General features: G+C 35.9%; 1 protein-coding gene across 1 annotated transcript in view; it reads left to right on the top strand.

Moving 5' to 3' along the window:
* LOC112962274 (nebulin-like) overlaps window positions 1-20,142 on the top strand; it is a gene marked incomplete at its 3' end in the record, with an annotated part of 45,788 nt that overhangs the window by 13,788 nt on the left and 11,858 nt on the right. The window contains exons 10-23 of the mRNA XM_026058292.1: window positions 871-987; window positions 2,205-2,306; window positions 2,391-2,498; window positions 2,593-2,697; window positions 3,182-3,280; window positions 12,501-12,605; window positions 12,703-12,810; window positions 13,545-13,856; window positions 14,433-14,639; window positions 14,874-14,978; window positions 16,044-16,151; window positions 17,070-17,381; window positions 18,942-19,148; window positions 19,898-20,002. Of these exons, the coding sequence (XP_025914077.1) occupies window positions 871-987; window positions 2,205-2,306; window positions 2,391-2,498; window positions 2,593-2,697; window positions 3,182-3,280; window positions 12,501-12,605; window positions 12,703-12,810; window positions 13,545-13,856; window positions 14,433-14,639; window positions 14,874-14,978; window positions 16,044-16,151; window positions 17,070-17,381; window positions 18,942-19,148; window positions 19,898-20,002 (2,100 nt within the window). The remainder of the gene's footprint in view (window positions 1-870; window positions 988-2,204; window positions 2,307-2,390; window positions 2,499-2,592; window positions 2,698-3,181; window positions 3,281-12,500; window positions 12,606-12,702; window positions 12,811-13,544; window positions 13,857-14,432; window positions 14,640-14,873; window positions 14,979-16,043; window positions 16,152-17,069; window positions 17,382-18,941; window positions 19,149-19,897; window positions 20,003-20,142) is intronic.

Below are 20,142 nucleotides of genomic sequence, written 5' to 3'. Positions count from 1 at the left end.
TGAAGTCAGGCCAGTTTGTACTGAAGCTGTTCTGTCTAATGTCAAAAGTATTTTCCTACCTGCAAAAGGTGTATTCTTCTATGCATTACATTGCAATGCCTCTAATGACTCCTAGCCATCGTTATCACCTTCAGCAACAGTACCCATGAGGTAGAATTTACTTCTGTGAGCAGAATTTTCCTCATTGTTCACTCTGATCACCTTATATGCCTGATTTTTAGGTACAATAAGTCAATACTATTAACTAAGACCATCTTAAAGTAGCTGACTCTGGCTCAGTATTTTCATATTTGTTCATCTTTACTCAGTATATCTCAGTTATATCTTTTGTTCAAAGTCCAGATTTTGACTTCTATGTTTTCTGTAATACTATATGTATCAGCAAAGACAAGGATAATCTTATATCATTAATTTGAAGAATATGACTATTTTGAGATGTTGATCACTACTTGAAAGAGCAGAATGTATTTGAAGAGGGGCTTGGGGGGGAACCTACTTCACAGCTATTAAACAATTATCTTGTGACCCTGCCTCCCACCTTGTCATCTCTGCACTCTGTTGGTCTGAGTGCCTTTCATGGTCCTTTGTCATGATGAATCACCAGTTAAAAAACACAGGAAGAGTATTTTCCTGAAATTTTCAAGATGATATAGGTCAGTGGGTGTCTGGCTTATAGTATTGTCTGTTAAATGGAGGAAAGCTTCTTTGGCCTGCTCCCTAGAAACATTTATTGGAAAGCTGAGTGTTACCCTTTCCTGGTGCTAATGAGCATGGTGAAGATCATGCTCTTTCCTAGCTGACACCATAAAATTGAGAACTCTGGATAAGTGATTTTTAAAACCTCACCCTTTTTATTTTTATTTTTTAAAGATAAAATACAGAGCAGACTATGAAAAGAACAAAGCTGTTGCAGATTATAATGTACTTCCTGCTACAGAGAACCCTTTGCTGAGGCAATTAAAAGCTGCAGGAAATATGCTGAGTGATGTAAGTATTATCAAAGTTCAGTTGGATTGTTTTCAGTCGTGTACAATAAACCAAAACTCATCATTTCTTTACAAGGCTTCTCCATTGGATCTCTCAGCATTTTTAGTATTGTAGACCTACTATTTGTCATGAGATACAACCAACCAGAACAGTAATTCTTTACTAGCTAGGGAGTCAGTTCTCCACAGCAGAATATGAAAATAGTTGTGGTGTATTATGAGAATAGCTAATTATTATATAGGGCGTTTGGATCCCTGTGAAAAATGGATCAGGAGATGACAGTTCTTCCCTTACTGCTTCAAGGAACTTCAAATGATGCCAACAGTGATAAAAGATGTAGTAATTTCACATATTCATACATATTGCATTCTTTTTACTCCCTTCAAGAATGTAATGGCTTTCTTGATTTATCTCTTCTTGCTGTTTTCATCTGTATGGAAGGAGATTTCATATTTCTCAGTGTCAAAAGTTCAAAAATTGTGAGTCAGACCTTCCTGTCTTCCCTTATAATCCTAAGAGTCACTAAAAAAAAGTTAAAAAAATAATTCATTGGGAAAAAATGTGCCATCTGTTTTTCAATGTTATGGGAAAACTTTTCTTTGCAATCTATGCGCAAGGCTCATGATGACAATGGAAGAACTGGCTGAGCAGTCTGCCCTCTTCTTCTGATCTTAAGAACACTAGATAGAGCCTTTGTACATGTGATCTGGCTTTCAAATCTCTAATAACAAATACAGTCCTCAGAAAAGCAAGTGCCACCGCAAGCAATTTGATGTTTAACATTCGAGTTAACAAATACTTTATTCCTATAACAAGTATGAAAAATAATTTGGGAAATCATTTAATTGAATAGGTTTTCCTGCACTATTTTATTGTATATTACCATAATTTTCATGGAAGATTGGCATATATTGAGCTGCATGATTAGAATACTGTGATATTTTTGGAAAGAAATTGACTTTGAAATTAGTTTTGATTATTTTTAAATTTATAATGCAGTGAAATTTATGACCTTGATCTGAACATATGGAAATGTCAGGGTATACATCCCTGGTTTGGAACTCAATTTTGTTATTCTTTTGATATCCTGCTGTTATTATATAGATGGCCTGTTCGTAGTTCTTCATGTCATTTCACAATGTTACTGTTGTCATTTTTAATGTATTGTGAATGAATTTCAATAAAATCTTCTACACTGACATTATTTTCTTTTGCAGAAATTATACAAAGAAGCCTATGAACAATCAAAAGGAACAAGCATGAATTATTGTGACACTCCAAAGTTTCAGACTGACAGTGTTCTAAAGAATTTTAGTGATGTATGTATTTTTGCATTTGTTCGTGTGTTTCAGTATTGACACTCTTAATTACTTTTGCTTATCAATTTGTGATTATTTTCCTAGGTAAAATATAAAGATGCTTATCAAAAGAATATTTTAGGACACTATTTAGGGAGCTTTGAGGACCCACATCATACACACTGTATGAAAGTTGAAGCTATGAAGAGTGATGTAAGTATGGCATTAGTTCTGTTCTCACAATTGTACTTTCATTTCAAAGAAAGATCAGTTTTGTTTTCTTACTGAATGCTGTTTTTATCCCTAGAAAAATTACAAAGCAGATTATGAGGAGGACAAGTCAAAATGCTACTTCCCTCAGACCATAACTCAAGAATATGAAGCTATTAAGAAGTTAGATCAGTGTAAAGATGTAAGTAGTTGCTACCAAGTAGTCAGTTATGTACAGAATGACCACTTCTAAGGCCTGTGGAAATCTCGAGTGAGTCCTGTTAATTTCTGTGATTTTGAATTTCACCTTTTTAGCATATATTTAAAAGCCAAATTCATATATATTTTAGAAGCCTTTTGTGACATCTAGTGACCAAGACAGATACAGCACAATCTTTTTTTTTAACAAGTAAAAACATAAAGTCAGAGGAACAGTACTAAAATGTAGAATGAACTTCAAACATCTACCTCCTTAAGTCTATATATTTTTTTATGGTAAATGCTTTAAAAATTTATTTGCTCTCTGATTTTGTTAAGTAATGTGAGAACAAATGTATAGAATAATGCTTATCTTCACCTCTGCTGTAACTGCTATCTATCCCAAGTAACGCTACATTGCTGTTTTAGTTAGTAAAAAGTTTTGCTTATGTATGTGTACTGTAAACATATTCATTATTTTCCCTTAGCACACCTACAAAAAACATCCTGATCAAATCAAATTTACTCCAGTGACAGACTCTCCAGTGCAGAAACAAGCAGAGATCAACAGCAAACAGCTGAGTGATGTGAGTAAACTTACTAAACCATCAAGACACTTAGGTATCTTAAATTTCCATGTATCTGGTGGAAAGTATTGCAGTGTCTCTTCTGTGACTTCTTCTGACATCTGTACTAAGAAAGATCCAGTGCAGGATTCAGAGGTTATAGTAGTTAAAAGTGGAGGTAAATTGGAGTCACACGTTCTCATCTTGTTGCAGATTTCAAGCCTCCCTAAAAATTATTTGATCTGGAATTCTGGATTTAGTCCATATGTATTTAGTGTGTGTGCACGTGTGTGTGCGTGTGTGTGTGTGTTTTAATCTGTGTATATGGTGTAAAACTGACTAATCTTCAGAGTGGGATGTTCAGAGGTACAAAGTCCAAATGCTGAGTGGTTACCAGTGGCATCCCTTAGGGATTAATACTGGGGCTAATGCTGCTTAACGTCTTCATTAATGACCTGGACGATGGGACAGTGTGCACTCACAGCAAGTTTGCAGACGTTACTAAAAGCGGGGCAGGGGGAGATACACTGTAGAGCAGGCTGCTATTCACAGGGACCATGGCAGGCTGGAGAAATGAGCTGTCAGGAACCTCCCAAAGTTCAGTGAAGTACCAAGTCCTGCCCCAGGCTGGAGTAGCCCCTTGCCACAGGCCAGGCTGGGGCTGACCGGCTGGGGAGCAGCTCTGCTGCAAGGCACCTGGGAGGGCTGGTGGACAACAAGTTGAACAGGAGTCAGCAGTGAGCCCTTGCTGCAGAGAAGCCAGCCGCATGCTGGCCTGTGTTAGTAGGAGGGTAGGCAGCAGGTCAAGGGAGGCGATCCTTCCCCTCTCTCTGGCACTTGTGAGAGCACGCCTGGAGTGCTGTGTCCAGTTTTGGGCTCCCCAGTGCAAGACACATTGACGTGCTGGAGTGAGTCCAGTGGAGGCCACCAAGCTGACTGGGTGCTGGAGCACAGGACCTACAAGGAGAGGCTGAGATGAAGCCAGAAAAAGAAGGAGCCTGAGTCTTCTTGATGGCACACAGTGGAAAGACAAAAGGCAGTGGGGACGTAATTCTGATTGGACCTTAGGAAAACTTTTTTATACCTTGAGAGTGGTCAAACACTGGAACAGATAGTGCAGAGTGGCTGTGGGATCACCATCCATGGAGATATTAAAAACTCACTTGAATAAGGTCCTGCATGACCTGCTCTTACTGGACTTGCTGTGTTTGGAGGTTGGGCTAGAGCTCTCCAGAGGTCCTTGCCAACCTACGTGATTCTGTATTTTTAGTTATTATTTTTCTTCAGTGTGTATTAAAAAAAAAAAAGAGAGACAGTAGCTTTACCCCCGTGTCCAATAAAATCGCTGTTTAACGGCAGATGCATTAGAAGGCTGTGAATGGGAAGGCAGTATATCAAAAATATCAAAAAATAGACAGTAATTCCTTTGTTTTTTTATAGATAGTGAAATGGAGAGGTCAGTCCAGTGATAATCTAAATATGATATGGCCAGTATAAAGAGACTAAATGTATATAAACTAAATTCCATTTTAGGGTAAGTCATGTTGTCATTTTTCTTTTATTCTATCTGCAGTCTCTGTAAAGAGAACAGGATTTGGCCCGTATGAGCCCATTTTACAATTGAAATTTATTAATCAATTAAATCATTTAACAGTTGCTTTATTAATCTGGAATAGTTGTCCTTCATCTGGGGATATCATGTTTGTGGTTAAATAGTGTTTCATCACCACAGATGATTTGATGGATTGAAAGAAGTTCAAAATCTTTAGGCAGAGGAGTCAAATATTTCTTCTCATGCTGAAGAGCACGAGCCATCAAAATAGAACCCCTTGTGACAGGCTGTATGTGAATATTCAGCTTTGGTTCTGTTATGATTCTCCATCACACATCTCAAATTATAATTACTTAAGATAAGAAGCATTATCAAAATTGTCCAGTGACTCTATAAAAATATCACTATTTTCTACATGTAATGTCTAACCTATGTAATTTATGAGTCTGTGAACTATTAAATTTTATTGTACTCTTTCCAACGAAAATAAACCCCTATATTTACTGATTGCAAACAATTATAGTGTGAATCTTTGATTCTGTTTCTGCTTGTGCGGGTAACCAAGTAATGGTTAAATAAAATTGTGACAACACTGAGACTGTTAAACACAATGGAATGATTTGACTTTCTGCTTTTATGAGCCAGTTAGATCCAGACACACAAAGGCCAAATATGGTGTAAGTTTATAACAAACAATTCTGCCAATCAGTACTTTTCGGTCCTGGAATACACCACCTGTGCTGTTCTAATCATTGATCTCTACTGAGCAAGTATTTCCAAATGAGCTTTATTTGGAGCATGGGCTGGAGCCTGGATGAGACATCAGCCTGCTTTGCACTTGCGACTTAATTGTGATTGGAATCCATTAATTTAATGGTGAAAGACTGAATCCAAAAATAATTTGTCTGTCTAGGAGAAAATCAGCTCCTTAACTGATGCTAATTGATACTGCTCCAAATGAAGCTGATACTAGTAAGCTGAGTGAACCCTAGGTTTTATTGTCTGGGGATTTCACCAGTAAAATTAGATTATATCTTTATTCAGATAAGAAAATAGTCATAATATTATGAAGTATAGTTATACCTTTAACAAAAACTAAATTTTGTCCCATTGTACACTTCTGTTCTAACCTCTCAACTAAGATTGACTTCTGCCTTTCTAAATGATTATCTGACTGTGTTTTTCAGTTGAAATACAAAGCTAAACATGAAAGTGAGAAGTTCAAGTGTTCTATACCACCAGATGCTCCATTTTTCCTCCAGTCCCGTGTTAATGCATATAACATTAGTGATGTAAGTATTAATTTTTTACTGTACTGTAGATAGCAAGATTTGTTCAAAGCAAAACACTTTGTGTAAGAATGTGGAGTAGAAGTAATCAATTATGTTGACAATAAGAATAAATGTTAGGATTGCTGCAAAAATTCCAAGCAGCTAAAATAGTTCACACGCACATAAAATTCAATAGATACACATAACTGACATGTAATGCAATAATTGTTAATGTAGTCTTAATATTATATTTATTAATATAATAAACATTAGTGTTTTATGTAAAAATGCAGAGAGAATGGTCTTGTTAAAATGATTCTTCTGGGAATATTAAGGGGCTGTGAAATGGCGTTAACTTACGTTTATGCTTAAAATATCCGTTGCAAAGGTACTTCACATTGCTAGGAAAGTTATAGTAGTCTTTGTGCATTATTCTTTGTGTCATACTCAAAGTAAGCATAATGTTAATTTGTAATATAAAATACTGGCAGTAGTTTTAAATGCTGGCTTTGTATTTAATATCTAGTTACATCTGAATTAATTAGATTCTTATGACTTAAACATTTTTGTTTATTTTCTCCAGAATTGTTACAAGTATGAATGGGAGAAGTCTAAAGATAAGGAGTTTGAAATCAAAGTTGATGCAATTCCACTTCTTGCAGCTAAAGCTCACAATAAAATTGCAAGTGATGTAAGTATGGTTTTTGATTCTAATAGCTTTTCAGGTTACATTTTAAATGGAACTTGGTTTCACTTTTTTGTTCGTGCTGTGCAGGTGGAATATAAGAAAGCATATGAACAGAGTAAAGGGAAAATGATTGGAGCCCTGAGTGTTCATGATGATCCCAAGATACTACATTCCATGAAGGTGGCCAAACAGCAGAGTGATGTAAGCTCCTTATACTAATTTCTTTTATTCCTGCTATTTATTCATTTCTGGTTTGTAGGCTAGGTCTTTTATAGGAATGAAGGAACAGTCTTTCTATTATAAGGAAAATCTACATTAAAAAAATCATAGGATCATAGGATAATTCAGGTTGGAAGGGGCCTCATTATGTCATCTAGTCCAACGTCCTGCTCAAAGCAGAGTCAGCTATGAGGTCAGACCAGGTTGCTCAGAGCTTTAATGTATGAATAGACCCATCTGTCATCCACTCTTACCATTCTTCCTATTATTTACATTGTGTAAAGCCTTTGTTCTGAAGTCAAAGTTGTGATGTGCCCCGGGAACCTCACACAGCTGGCTATTGCTGCTCCCTTCTTGCTAACGCCTGCTGGGTTCCTTTAGTGTTCAGTTCCAATTTACTGTGCATTAATTTCTATTCATGAGGTATAATACACTAGTAAAATAATATGTGTTATTTCCTTTCTAATGGATAGCACACAAAAACTATGAAAATCTACCAGCTCTGTCACCTGCTGAAGTCAGTCCTTAAGCTTATGTGTCATGAATTAACACATCTATGAGTCTAACACAGAATCAAGTGTTGGACTTGTATGTCAGCTTGTACCCTACCAGGTACTAATGTAGGACATGCTACATTTGCAGATAACACATAAAAACAGTTCTAAAATTTGGTTTAATGAAAATAAATAATCCATGGTTTATATCTGAGAAACATAATTATACCCTGCATTTAATCATTATGTCTGTTTGCAATCTTAGTATCTCTAGTTTATCTGAACTTCTGAACATTTAGATAGAATAGCAAGCACATATTGTTATATCAGAAAGCAGCATTCTCTGAGAGGAGTACAGAACTGTCCTTGAATTAATCTAGTAGCAAAAAGTATTTCTTGAATTCTTTTTCAGCGCGACTACAAATTGGCTTATGAAACGTCGAAGACCAAATATACAGCACCAATGGACATGATCCCAGTTGTTCAAGCAAAAAAATCTCAAGCAATTGCCAGCAATGTGGACTACAAGAACATCTCTCATAATTACTTTTATCCTCCTGACAGCATTAATGTGGAGCTTGCAAAGAAAGCCTATGCTCTTCAGAGTGATGTAAGGAATTTGTATTTTTGTGTTTGTGGTAACGCTGACCAGGTTGTCATTGTAACTAAAGTAGAACCATTTCTGGCTGCAAATAATGTGTACCAATAGAATCACCTTCAATCTGCTCTGAAAAATGATGAGCTGTTTGGTTTGCAAAGCAAGAAGTAGAAATTGGTAGGAATCTTTAAAGAGGAATTTATAGCTGCTAACTTTATTTTCTGGTGTTTAGTATATTTCCAGTGAACTGGGTTTGAATAGTTTAGGGAGTTACAATATTGACTGTTTTTCAGCAGCACAGTGATAAACCTATTCTAAACTGATCCCCAAATTTAGACTTCTTTTCTAAAATGCTATTTGATATAGTTCAGGGCAGCACATTTTCTTTGGTTTCTGAATGCTCCCTGATGAGGCTGTAGGTGATAAATCTTTGCTTCTCTGGGATGACATTCCTTAATACAGTCTGAGTATTTTAGAAGGCTGCATACCATACATATTAATATGAATTACTTACTGAATCTGGTGAAGTTCCATATGTAAGAACCCTCTTTTGGGGGGCTCAAACAAGTAATAAATACTGTGAGCAAAACAACCCTTTTAAAAACAAACATTGTGAATCTTAGCAATAAAGAACAGAGTGCAACATGAAAACAAAGGATCAGATGAATGAATAATTTATGCATATGTCTTTCCTGCCCATGGTCAGGCAGTTTACCTGTGGCTGTTGGCCTCAGTTACCCCAAAGAGCTGACATCCTCCCCACAACCTGTCAATATTTTACAGGGGCTGCAATATTTATAGAGAAACTCATTTAGCAGATAGGGTATGAGGATTTAACTGTTGCTTCTCAACAAATGATCATAGCTTTGTTCTTCAGGAGTTTGTGAAAGGAAGCATACCAGGAGTATCATCTGCTTTTTGGGTGTATTTCTTTAAAATGTCAATTTGGAAGTCACTCTCTATATATGTATGATAAACTGAGTTATCCTCTTTGTTAATTAATGACAGCAATTCCAAAGTGATGACGGTGTTTGCTAGCCCCAGGATAACTTTTGGGGAAAGTTTTAGGTAATTGAACTTACTATTTTTAATACAGAGTACTTTGAAAAGAACTCTGTTTCTTATTGCAGCTCTAGTTTTCTGGGTTTCTTTTGAAGTCACAAATGATTTGGTTCACAAGAAGCAAATGTGTTTTATTTATTTTTCTCATTAAGAAGAACTTCAGTCTGTTTTAATACCACTAGTGGATAGTTTCAGAATATTCATTGCAAAAATTTTAAATCTTGAGAATGTAATGAGGTCTCAGGGGGTTTCGCAGTACTGTTATTAGCTTTGTAGAGCTTTGAAGTTTTACAAAGCTAATTACCATGTTTCCAGAAACTGAGAAATTCAGTAGATACTTTTTTCTAGCAACATTGCACCTTTCCAGAAACAGCAGGTAGAGTTGGAAACCTTTTTAACTCAAGAAGATCTTAGTCCAAGGAAATACAGGAGACATCCAACTACATCGACTATATCTTATGTACTGGTCAGCTAAATGTTTTGGATCAGGTATTTAAATGGCTCACTGTCATACTGGTTTAGCTAACAGAGAAGCTTCACAAACAATAGTAGAAAAATTGTAAGGGTATCTCTACATGTTACAGTGCAGTGCGTGCAGAAATATTACCGTGAAATCTGTGTCAGCTAGCTTTGTACAGTGTGAAACTGTAGCATATTAGCAAAATATTATGTGTAGAGTGAAAGCAGGCTGAAAGGATGATGGCAGAGCATCGTGCTGGTGCAAAAATACCCAAACTAGTTCATTTAGATTAAGTCAGGCATATTTGCGCACAGCTGCACTCAGAACTGTTGAACCTCTCGTGCCTGTGAAATGTAGCTGAAGTTTTGTATCATAACAGTGTTTATGGAAAGAATTTTGAACTTTTGATGAGTTCAGTGATGAAGCGATCCCTTCAAGTTCCTCAGTCAAGTGATGATTGAACCCTCAATTTGAAAAATTGAAAAAGTTCAAATTTCGAACTTTTGATGCTGTGTTTTGATGTGAACACAACACATTCTTTGCTCTGGGTTGAGTAAGAATACAATACCTGTGCAAACTGGGTTCAGACTGGTTCTTTTTGGAAACCCCTGTAATTTGTTAATCTTGACAAGAAAATAGCTTTTATGAATCACAGTAGTTTCATATGTAATTTGACATTCAAATAATTTATCATTGAGAAATGACCAGACTGGAAAGGCAAAACACAACTCTGCAGCCCATATTTTTAAAGGCATGCAGGCTAAATATTCTGACATCTTTTCAGTGCATGTACTTATGTCCATTAATTTTAACAAGGGCTTTGTCTGAGGGAGAACAGGGTTTTTGTCTTCCAGCAGCCTTTGGACCTCTTTCTCTTAAAGCCAGATGTTTCCTTGGTTTTCCTTTGACTTTTACATAAAATCAATTCTACTGATGTGGTATTTAAGCTTTAAGGTTTAAGCTTTCCTACTGGTGTCACTGAAATAGTTTTGTATAGGTAATTCAGACATGTGGAATCTTCTTTTCGCTGAACTCCATGTTTTTCTCTTTCTCTTCCAGAATGAGTATAAATCTGAATACAATAGTGACATGAAAGGCTGTGGCTGGGTACCATTAGGATCTCTGGAAGCAGAGAAGGTTAAGAGAGCTTCAGACATTCTGAATGAGGTAATGAAACCTAGTGTAACCAAATTCTTACTCATCTGAGAGCACTTTGCAGGGGAAAAAGCAATGAGACCTTTGTGCTGTATCTATCCTACTATCTTTTAATATGAAGTACTCTTTGCCATTCATTGACTAAATGGGAATTCTTTATGGGCTCAGTCCTGGCTTATGAAAAGTAATATATTAATTTGTAGATTAACCAAAAAGCTTTCACTTAAACTAGTTAATTTACTTGGCTTCTCAGTGATTCATTCTGCTCTCAGCTGTGTTTTTGGAAGAAAGGTAGTAACAAGATAAGCATGTCTTTGTTGCCTTATAATTAAATTGTGTCTGTGGAAGCATATGTTCCAGGTACTACATTTTATGCATTTTACGTAAGCAGTCTTTGGAGTTAAAACACAAAAAATCCACTGACACCTCTGCTGAGATCTCCTGTTGGTCCTTTGGCTCTTTGGATCAAAATAAAGATCTAGTCACCTGTACCTAAACATAAGACTTAGGCACATAAATAAAGCAGTGGATTTAAGCTGTGAATCTAATTTCACAAGGATGCCTAATTACAGACCTCAGGTATCTAAATCCTAGCAATACTCAGAATTTCATGCATTATTTATCAGTACTTCTGTTGTCTGGATTAGGTATCCTGGGGTTTATTGTGCTGAATGTTATGAATGCTGTAATTAGAAGATCCAGCTTTTTTCTGTTCAACTTACAGAGAAATTAGTCACCTACATCAACCTTGTGACTACCACCTTTCATCCAGGGGCCTAATTTTTAGATGGTATAGAGCTTCATACTTCAGTTGCTAAGTCTGTTTAATGACATAGATTAACATCTGAGAGTAGGAAAGAGCATAATAAATGAATGTATTAGCTTATGTTTATGTACATTTTAATAAATAGATGTGTTAGAGCTATAATAAAATCTCTTTTTATCCATGTGGAAATGTAATATGACTTTTTTCTTTTCCTGAATAGAAAAAGTATCGCCAGCATCCAGACACTATTAAGTTTACACAGATTGAAGATGAGCCTGTTATGGTTCAGGCTAAAATCAACCAGGCTCAGAGAAGTGATGTAAGTTTTGTTGTTTCTGATTCATGTATGGATAGTATAGGTATATTAATTACCTGAAGCCCCAAACTGAAACCTCTGTAGAACTAATCATGCCCTGATATTCAGTGGTTGTTGCCATCTCTTGCAATCCAACTGGTTCTGTTTTTCAAAGCTTGTTGGCGGCAGTTAGCAAACTTATCCAGTTCTTATGACTCACGCGTTGCTATACTCTGAGACTATCCATTTCTGCACTGTTGCCACCCTCACTTAGTCATCTGATTTTAAGAGAACTCCTGAAATGAATGTATATGTGAGTGTGTTTGTGCGCACACATACACTTATGCATGCACGTTTATGTGCATATTCAGTTTTGTTCTAGTGCAAGATCACCTGGGAATCTTTTTTTTTTAATTTTTTTTTTTAAGTTTTTCAAGTGTCTGTTCATATTGGGTTTCGGTGTGTAATTGTGTTTGTGTTAATCATTCTTAATATATTCTTTGCACCAGTTAACTCAATGCGGTTTATGCCATTCACTTGGCAAGGACTAGTATTTCATCTCTGTCTTTCTTCATGAGTGAGATAAAATGAAATATTTAAGCTGTATCACTCAGCATGATTAAGTATTTGTAGTCTATAAACATTAGGCCGCCAAATTTATTTCTTTAATTTTCTCTGCAGGTACTGTATAAATCCAAAGGTGAAGAAGTTATTCACAAGTACCACCTTCCTCCAGATGTACCCCAGTTTATCCAGGCTAAAGTTAATGCCTATAATATTAGTGATGTAAGTGTATTTTGAATCCAGAGCTCTTGATTCAGCTTACATTTTTAAGATTCCGTTAGCTAGAAACTGTTCATTCCAAATTCACCTTTTCTTTTAGAACTACTACAAAACTGGATTGGAAGAATTAAAATCAAAGGGATATGATCTAAGAAGTGATGCTATTCCTATCAGAGCTGCCAAGGCTGCTAGACAGGCTGTCAGTGATGTAAGTACGTCCTTCTTCAAGGAAGTGTTTAATTCAGAAGAGTTTGCTTAAGCAATGTTCGTGATTATATTTATTTATGATATCTGAAGGTTAACTTCTTTATTACGTTTATGGAGTGTGTTATTGCACTTTTTATCTAAACATAGATTGACCTTAATTAACACCATTATATTTTATTGGTTTTTTTTGCTTTGCTAAAATATTTGTACAATATAATTACACTTAGTAAAGGCTGTCTCATTATGTAATTCTCTGGGAATAAATAAAATATCCTGCACTCCAATATGATTAAGGAAAATCATAAGGGCTAGGTCACTAGTGACAGCTTCATGAGCAATAAAGCCCTGAATTCTCTCTGTCCCTGATTATAGGCTTGATCCTAAATGAGATGAAAAACCTTCTAAGATGTCATTGGATTTTGGAGTAGATTCTTGGGGATGGCCTCAGGGAAGTCCCTTAGTATTTCAAGACTCCTTTCCCTCTTCTGATCAGTATAATTGAAGTAATAATACTGTGTAAATTAACTAACTGTAAATTAAGCAGTGAATTGTAAAGAGATACATGTTTGGTTTTATGATGATTGTTTTGTATAGGTCACCAATTTATAGGTCACCAATTTATATGTGAGGGATACTCTTGTAAAAAACCATAAGCATAGTTTTGCTTTTAATTTACTTTTTGCTAAGTTACTGCACTTAAGATGATATGCTCTGTGTTCTTTTGTGCTGTAACAGGTTAACTATAAAAAAGGCTATGAACTTGCCAAGGGTAAACATATTGGCTTCCAGAGCCTCCAAGATGATCCGAAACTGGTTCATTATATGAAAGTAGCCAAGATTCAGTCTGAGCGAGAGTACAAGAAAGATTATGAGAAAACAAAAACTAAGTACAACACCCCACTGGATATGGTCAATGTTGTGGCTGCCAAGAAGGCTCAAGAGATTGCCAGCAATGCTAATTACAAGAACCTCCTGCACCACTATACTTATTTACCAGATGCAATGAACTTGGAGTTGACCAAAAACATGATGGAGATTCAGAGTGATGTAAGTAAAACCTCATTTGAACAGAATTTGTTGAGGCACCTCAAAGAAAAACTATGGAGACTCAGGAGAGGTCCCTGAATTGTTTTGATTCCTAGCTTTTTAAATATTATTTTCACTTTTTGATTAGAATGCCTACAAAGCAGATTATAATATCTGGATGAAAGGCATTGATTGCATCCCCATTGGCTCACTAGAAGTAGAAAAGTCTCTGCCCCGTAGACCTCTGTATAAGGCCAAGTCCATTAGACTCTGTTGCAACACAGAACAAATTCAGCCATGATAGATGGACACCATACAGTGAAAATTTTCACATGGGTAAGTGAAAAAGAGCTTAGTAAATACTGAAGGGATGTCACTGTTGATAAGAAATGAATCATGAGGGAAAAACTACAGTGGCTAATTTTCATCCTTGCAAAATCACAGAGAAGTTTAAAAAAAGTCTGTTCCCTTTAAGAATTTGTAAGTATTTCCTGCTAATGTAGAACACTTTGGCTAGACTGTGTGATTATGGTTTTAAACAGAAAGATTGTAATTCTGTGGGAAAATCTTGGTCCATGTTGGCTTTCTCTCCTTCAGAATGTGTACAAACAAGACTATAACAGCTGGTTCAAGGGTATTGGATGGAGTCCCCTGGGTTCTCTGGATGCTGAAAAAGCTAAAAAGGCTGGAGATGCACTAAATGAAAAGAAATACCGTCAGCACCCAGACACCATCAAATTTACAAGTATACCAGATTCAATACCAATGGTTTTAGCTCAGCACAATACCAAGCAACTGAGTGATGTAAGACATTTTTCACTATTTGTGCAGTATAGTCATTTTATTTTTTATTGTACATATGATATATATAAAATAACTGATATTCCATCTTAAAAACGTTTAAATTCTAAAAACTGTACAAGTAGTAAAATTACCATTTGTTGGTAAGAATTAAGCATTATAACTTTGCCTATTTGTTAACAGTAATGTTACCTACCTTATATTGTCAACAAATATGTTATTTATTCTTCCTTTCAGGTAACATATAAGCAAGAGGGTGAAAAAGTAAAACACAAATACACTCTGGATCCTGATGTTCCACAGTTTATTCAAGCCAGGGTCAATGCCTTCAATTTGAGTGATGTGAGCATATAACCAATAGTTTGTTCAATAATATATTTATCACTCACTTAATAGAAAAATGGCCTTTTATTTATTTGTGCTACTATATTTGAATATAGAAATGCAAGTGTGAGTTCAGCTGAACTCTTGTTTCTAGAAGTCAATGGGTTTTATCCTTGTTAAGCAATTTTTAAAGTGCTTCTCTGAGTACTAATGAACATAAACACATTTTGGTGCTTTTTGCCAAAGTGTTTGGATAGACTGAATAAGGAACCCAGCATATCTTTTATTATTCAAATCCCTGTAAGTTTGGAGACTTATGTCATCTCTTTCTATGCAAAACACATATTGCGTAGGCAAGTTGTTGTACAAGTTCTCTGTACGATGTTTCCTGCTGCTGGGCTTTCAAAGGAAATTAACTCAGCTAGTGTGGGGATATGCTATGTAACGCTTCTTCTCCACCATTCCGTTACTAGTCTGCCTGCTTTCCACGACTTCTTGCGTCCCTCCAACACTGCAGAGATCTCCACTGATAGTATCAGCTTTATTGCCTTTGTAATAGTAAATTTTTGGTCGCATTATCAGACCTCTAGGAACTGGGTGAAAGCTGACAGCTCTCTTTATCCCATGCCGTAGAAAGCTATCAAGTACTGTTAGCCTGTCCAGATGCTATCCACTAACAAAGAACCAGTCAGACTCCTTTAAGTCACTTAAGACCAGATGTCCTGATTTTGGAGCTACAGAAAAGAATTTCTAAAGCTTCAGTGAAATGAAAAAGAATTTTGCTTAAGCAAGGGCACAAGCACTGCTGACAGAGTTTTTCTGTGTAAAAATTGCAAAAAATGCCTAAGGAGTTAATGAGTTAGCTACATGAATTAAAGTGATCGTCTTGAAATGCTTTGCTATCTTTGTGGTAGATTTATTTACCATAATATAAATGTAGTTGTGCAGAGGTCAACTTTTTTCCTTGCAGTTGCACAGACTAAACTGAATACCTGTAACTATAATAAAAATAGGAGTTTAAACAACTTTGTTACAGTTACTACTTGTAACATTGCTAACTTGTACCTTTTTTCCCCCTCTAAGGCTAACTACAAAGCAGACTGGAAAAAAACTATTGCCAAAGGATATGATCTGAAACCAGATGCCATTCCTATTATTGCTGCTAAAGCTTCTCAAAACATTGCCAGTGGTGTAAGTATAATTTATGTAGAGCGAAATACAAAGATCTGTTTCATTAAAGCTTCTGCAGCGTATTATGCTATAGAGCACATCCTATATCCATATAGTAAAATAGAGAAGCTTATCTCTGAGAATTGAAATTTTATGGTACTGTGAAAGTACTGGAAGTTTGTGAACCTCAGAAAAAAGCCATTTCTTCAGAAATGGGTCATAATGTAGCTAAGTGCTGGTGAGCTGGAGCTCTTTGTTATATGGAAACTTAATGTACTTCAGGCGTGCACCAGCTTATCTGAAAGTTCCTCTTTTATAACTTATTTATTCTTTATTCATAACTGCTGGAGAACTGTAGGTCTACTTGTATGGCATTCACCAGCTGTACAGAAATGTGATTATTATCAGTCAAGCTCAGTCAATTGGCAGCAGGAAAGGTCAGTGTGCCATCTGACGCAGGCTATGAAAGGAGATTGGGAACCCAGAAATAAATTCAGTAGTGTTAGCAAAAGGCTAAAAATCACTTCCAACCCACTTACACCTGCCTCTCCCCAGTATCTGAATGTTGGGTTGTCTAGCTGTCTGGATGTTTTAGGCTTTTCAATTGCATAGTATTGTGCTAGTGTTTTAATTAAAAGCTAAATATTCCTCAGAATTAGAGGACTATGGCAATAAAATATAATATGGCACAGGCAATGGCAGAAGAGGGCTTTTATTGCATATCTAGATCTGTATCTATGCTGGGAGTTAAGACAAGCTGAGTAATCCAGCAACCTTCTTCTTTTTGACCTAAATAATCCAGAGCTGTCTGAAAAACAATTTATGAGTTTATAGAATGAATTGCAGCTATTACAATATTGAATTTCAAAGCATTAAACTTACCAAAAGTATGTCTTTTCTTTCCAAAGTGGATAAGGCTTTCTTTTACGTTATCTCTAGTACAAGTACAAGGAATCATATGAGAAAGACAAAGGCAAACAGGTTGGATACCGTAGCCTGCAGGATGATCCTAAACTTGTTCATTACATGAATGTGGCCAGAATGCAATCCGATCGTGAATACAAGAAGGATTATGAAGTCAGCAAGACCAAATACCATGCTCCCTTGGATATGTTCAGTGTGACAGCTGCCAAGAAGGCCCAGGAAGCAGTTACAAACACCGGCTATAAGCAGCTAATTCACAATTATACACTCTTGCCTGATTCTGTGAACCTGGAACTATCAAGAAATATGATGCAGATTCAGAGTGATGTAAGTAATAATTAATCATCCTAATTTTATCTTCTGAGAATTACTGTATTACTGTATTAACATATTAAGGCTAAAAAATGAACAGTAGTGGATTGACAATGGATTGGGAAGTGTCTGCTCTAGAACCCTGTATTTTCCAAAGATTATCATAATTATGTGTAGTTAATAAGTTCCAGGGAGCTTACCTAACAAGTAACAACTTTCTTTGTTTCTCTAAATATTTGGCTGCTTCCCAGTAAATTAACATATTTTTCTAAATCCTGTATTCTTGTGTTTGGATTTGTAATTAGAGGGTGTTATTATTGTGTTTATTATTTGTATTGTCAGAGATCCTAGGCAATGTACAGAGTCTAAATTATGACTATGATTTAGTCACAAATAAATATATAACATATATAACAACATAAAAAACATTTAGATTTACAGAAAATATACATTATGTACATAGATAGGTTATATGTAAGGCTTTAAACCTGATTAATTTTCTTCCCTTTTCCTTCCTGTCTTTGTCCTCCAACAGCGGCATATGCCATGTACTCTAAGGATTCATGATTAGGTTATACAAAAGCTTTGTAAAAGCTTCCATTAAGTTCTGTGACTCATTTCCATTTTTTCCACTGATGTAACTTGGGGCCCTGCATTTGGTTTATCCAGACAGTATTTTGTTTAATCTGCATTTTTAAAAGTCCTCTGACAAATTTGAAATTCCAAGAAAGCTTGAACTGCCTGATTGAAAGTGTTCTTCACATTCTAAGCTTTGTTTGGCGAAGGACAATGTGTATATTCGTATTGTCCAGCAAGTAGGATCTGAGCTTTAGACACTGTGTTCTTCCCAAATACAGAAATGTTCATCTCAGGTTTTTTTGCTTCCCCCTTGCATTTTTACCTGTTCTCGCTGAGTTGGCTGAGCTTGTTTGGCTGTCAAACTCAGGATGTTTGCAAGGAGAGAAAAGTGATACTTTGGGATGAATTTTGCCCTGCGTGCATATGCTATAAAAGCATGTGGTCTTTTTGTCAGGTGTAAATATGATGGTCTCATTGTTTTTAACACTGAGCTTCGCTTTATTTTCATAGCATCTTCATATCTTTATCTGTTTTAAAAGCCATGTTGTAAAGTGTGATAAAATTGGAATGGTATCTATTCAAGAATGTGCAGAACCAGGCCATTAAGGAGAAGGTGTTGAAGAAATTTTGCAGTGAATTAATTCCACTGAGAACTGAATCTACTGACAAACAAGACTGTCATTTAAAACTGATTGTATTTTTGTCAGTTTTTCATCTTTACCACTCAAACTTTGTTCCAAGATCTGTGCATTTGGTTTCTAGTGGGAGTTCTACACATTGGTTCAGTGAACAGAATTTGTTTGTCCCTAACACATCAATAGTTTCTAATTTTATGCTAAGGATTTGGAAAACATTAACTGTTCTAGCATAATTGTCTACACTTTCCTTCAAAAATGAATGACCAGGAGAAATTTTAAGACCCCATCTGTTTTTATGTATCTGGGCATTCTAATTTTCTTTATCCCACTCTGTTTTTCCTTGTTTATTTTTTAAAAGAATGCCTACAAAGCAGATTTTAATAACTGGTTAAGAGGAGTTGGTTGGATGCCAGTTCAGTCATTGGATCTAGAAAAGGTCAAGAAAGCTACAGAGATTCTTAGCGAAAAGAAGTATCGCCAGCACCCAGACAAGCTGAAATATTCCATTACGATGGATGCAATGGAACAGGTGCTTGCTAAACAAAATGCCAAGACCATGAATAAGGTGAGAATTTTTTCCGATGGTCATGACTGAGCTAGGCCTGAGTTAGGCCTTCTTTGGGCAAAATTGTCTTGTGGATACATTCCCACTGAAGTAATTAGAATTCCAAATGGATGTACTGATTTGCTTGGATAGGACTGTGCACTGTACACAGATGGAAGCCCCAGACTGGACCCATAATTACAAGTGTTTCACTTTCTGTTTATAAAGATTAGAGCTTTCTCCTCTCTGTATAAGATTAGAGATACCCTCTCCAGATTTATAGCACTTATGTAACCTTTGCTCTTTTTCTGTAGGAAATAGTATTAATAATCAGTGAGCTGGAAAAAAACTGTTAACTTTGTATAAGTATACTCTGAAAGCAGGAATACTTTGACATGTATCCCCAGTATTTGGAACACCACAGATCCTATTCCATGTTTGCCGTGGAAAGAGGGTGCAGGAAAGAAATACGCTTTGCATTTAAGGATACAAAGCAGGGAAAAATACAGACTGAAAATTTTCATTTTCAGTATTTATTAGTTATCAAAACATACTGCGGATTTCTCAGATGAAGTACAAAAGAAAGAAGAGGAATATAATATTGTTATTTTTCAGTTATATTTATGAAGATTATTTGTAGTGTTTATGGAACTTTGTACTGCAAAATATTATTTTTATTATTATTATATATACATGAACAAACTGAAAGCAAGCTCTTATTTTATGAGTGTGATGCCTTTCCAGTACTAAATATCACTTTGTCATTGCAGAGGCTCTACACTGATAAATGGAACAAAGAGAAGACCAGCATTCATGTTATGCCGGATACTCCAGAAATTCTGCAGTCTAGAGTGAACCAGATCACCATGAGTGATGTGAGCTATCATACTCAAAGTGGACATTCAATGTCTGTTACTAATGTGCAAATCAAAAATTGGTGTAATTTTTATGTCTCTTGTGAAAATACTTAAATTCAGATATAAGGTGCTTAATACTTTCACTTTCTTATTAGAAT

Source organism: Apteryx rowi, unplaced genomic scaffold (assembly GCF_003343035.1).
Source record: "Apteryx rowi isolate R43461 unplaced genomic scaffold, aptRow1 scaffold_145, whole genome shotgun sequence".
Lineage (NCBI taxonomy): Eukaryota > Metazoa > Chordata > Aves > Apterygiformes > Apterygidae > Apteryx > Apteryx rowi.
Note: the sequence above shows the minus strand (reverse complement) of the source record. Positions and strands in the feature narration are given on the sequence as shown.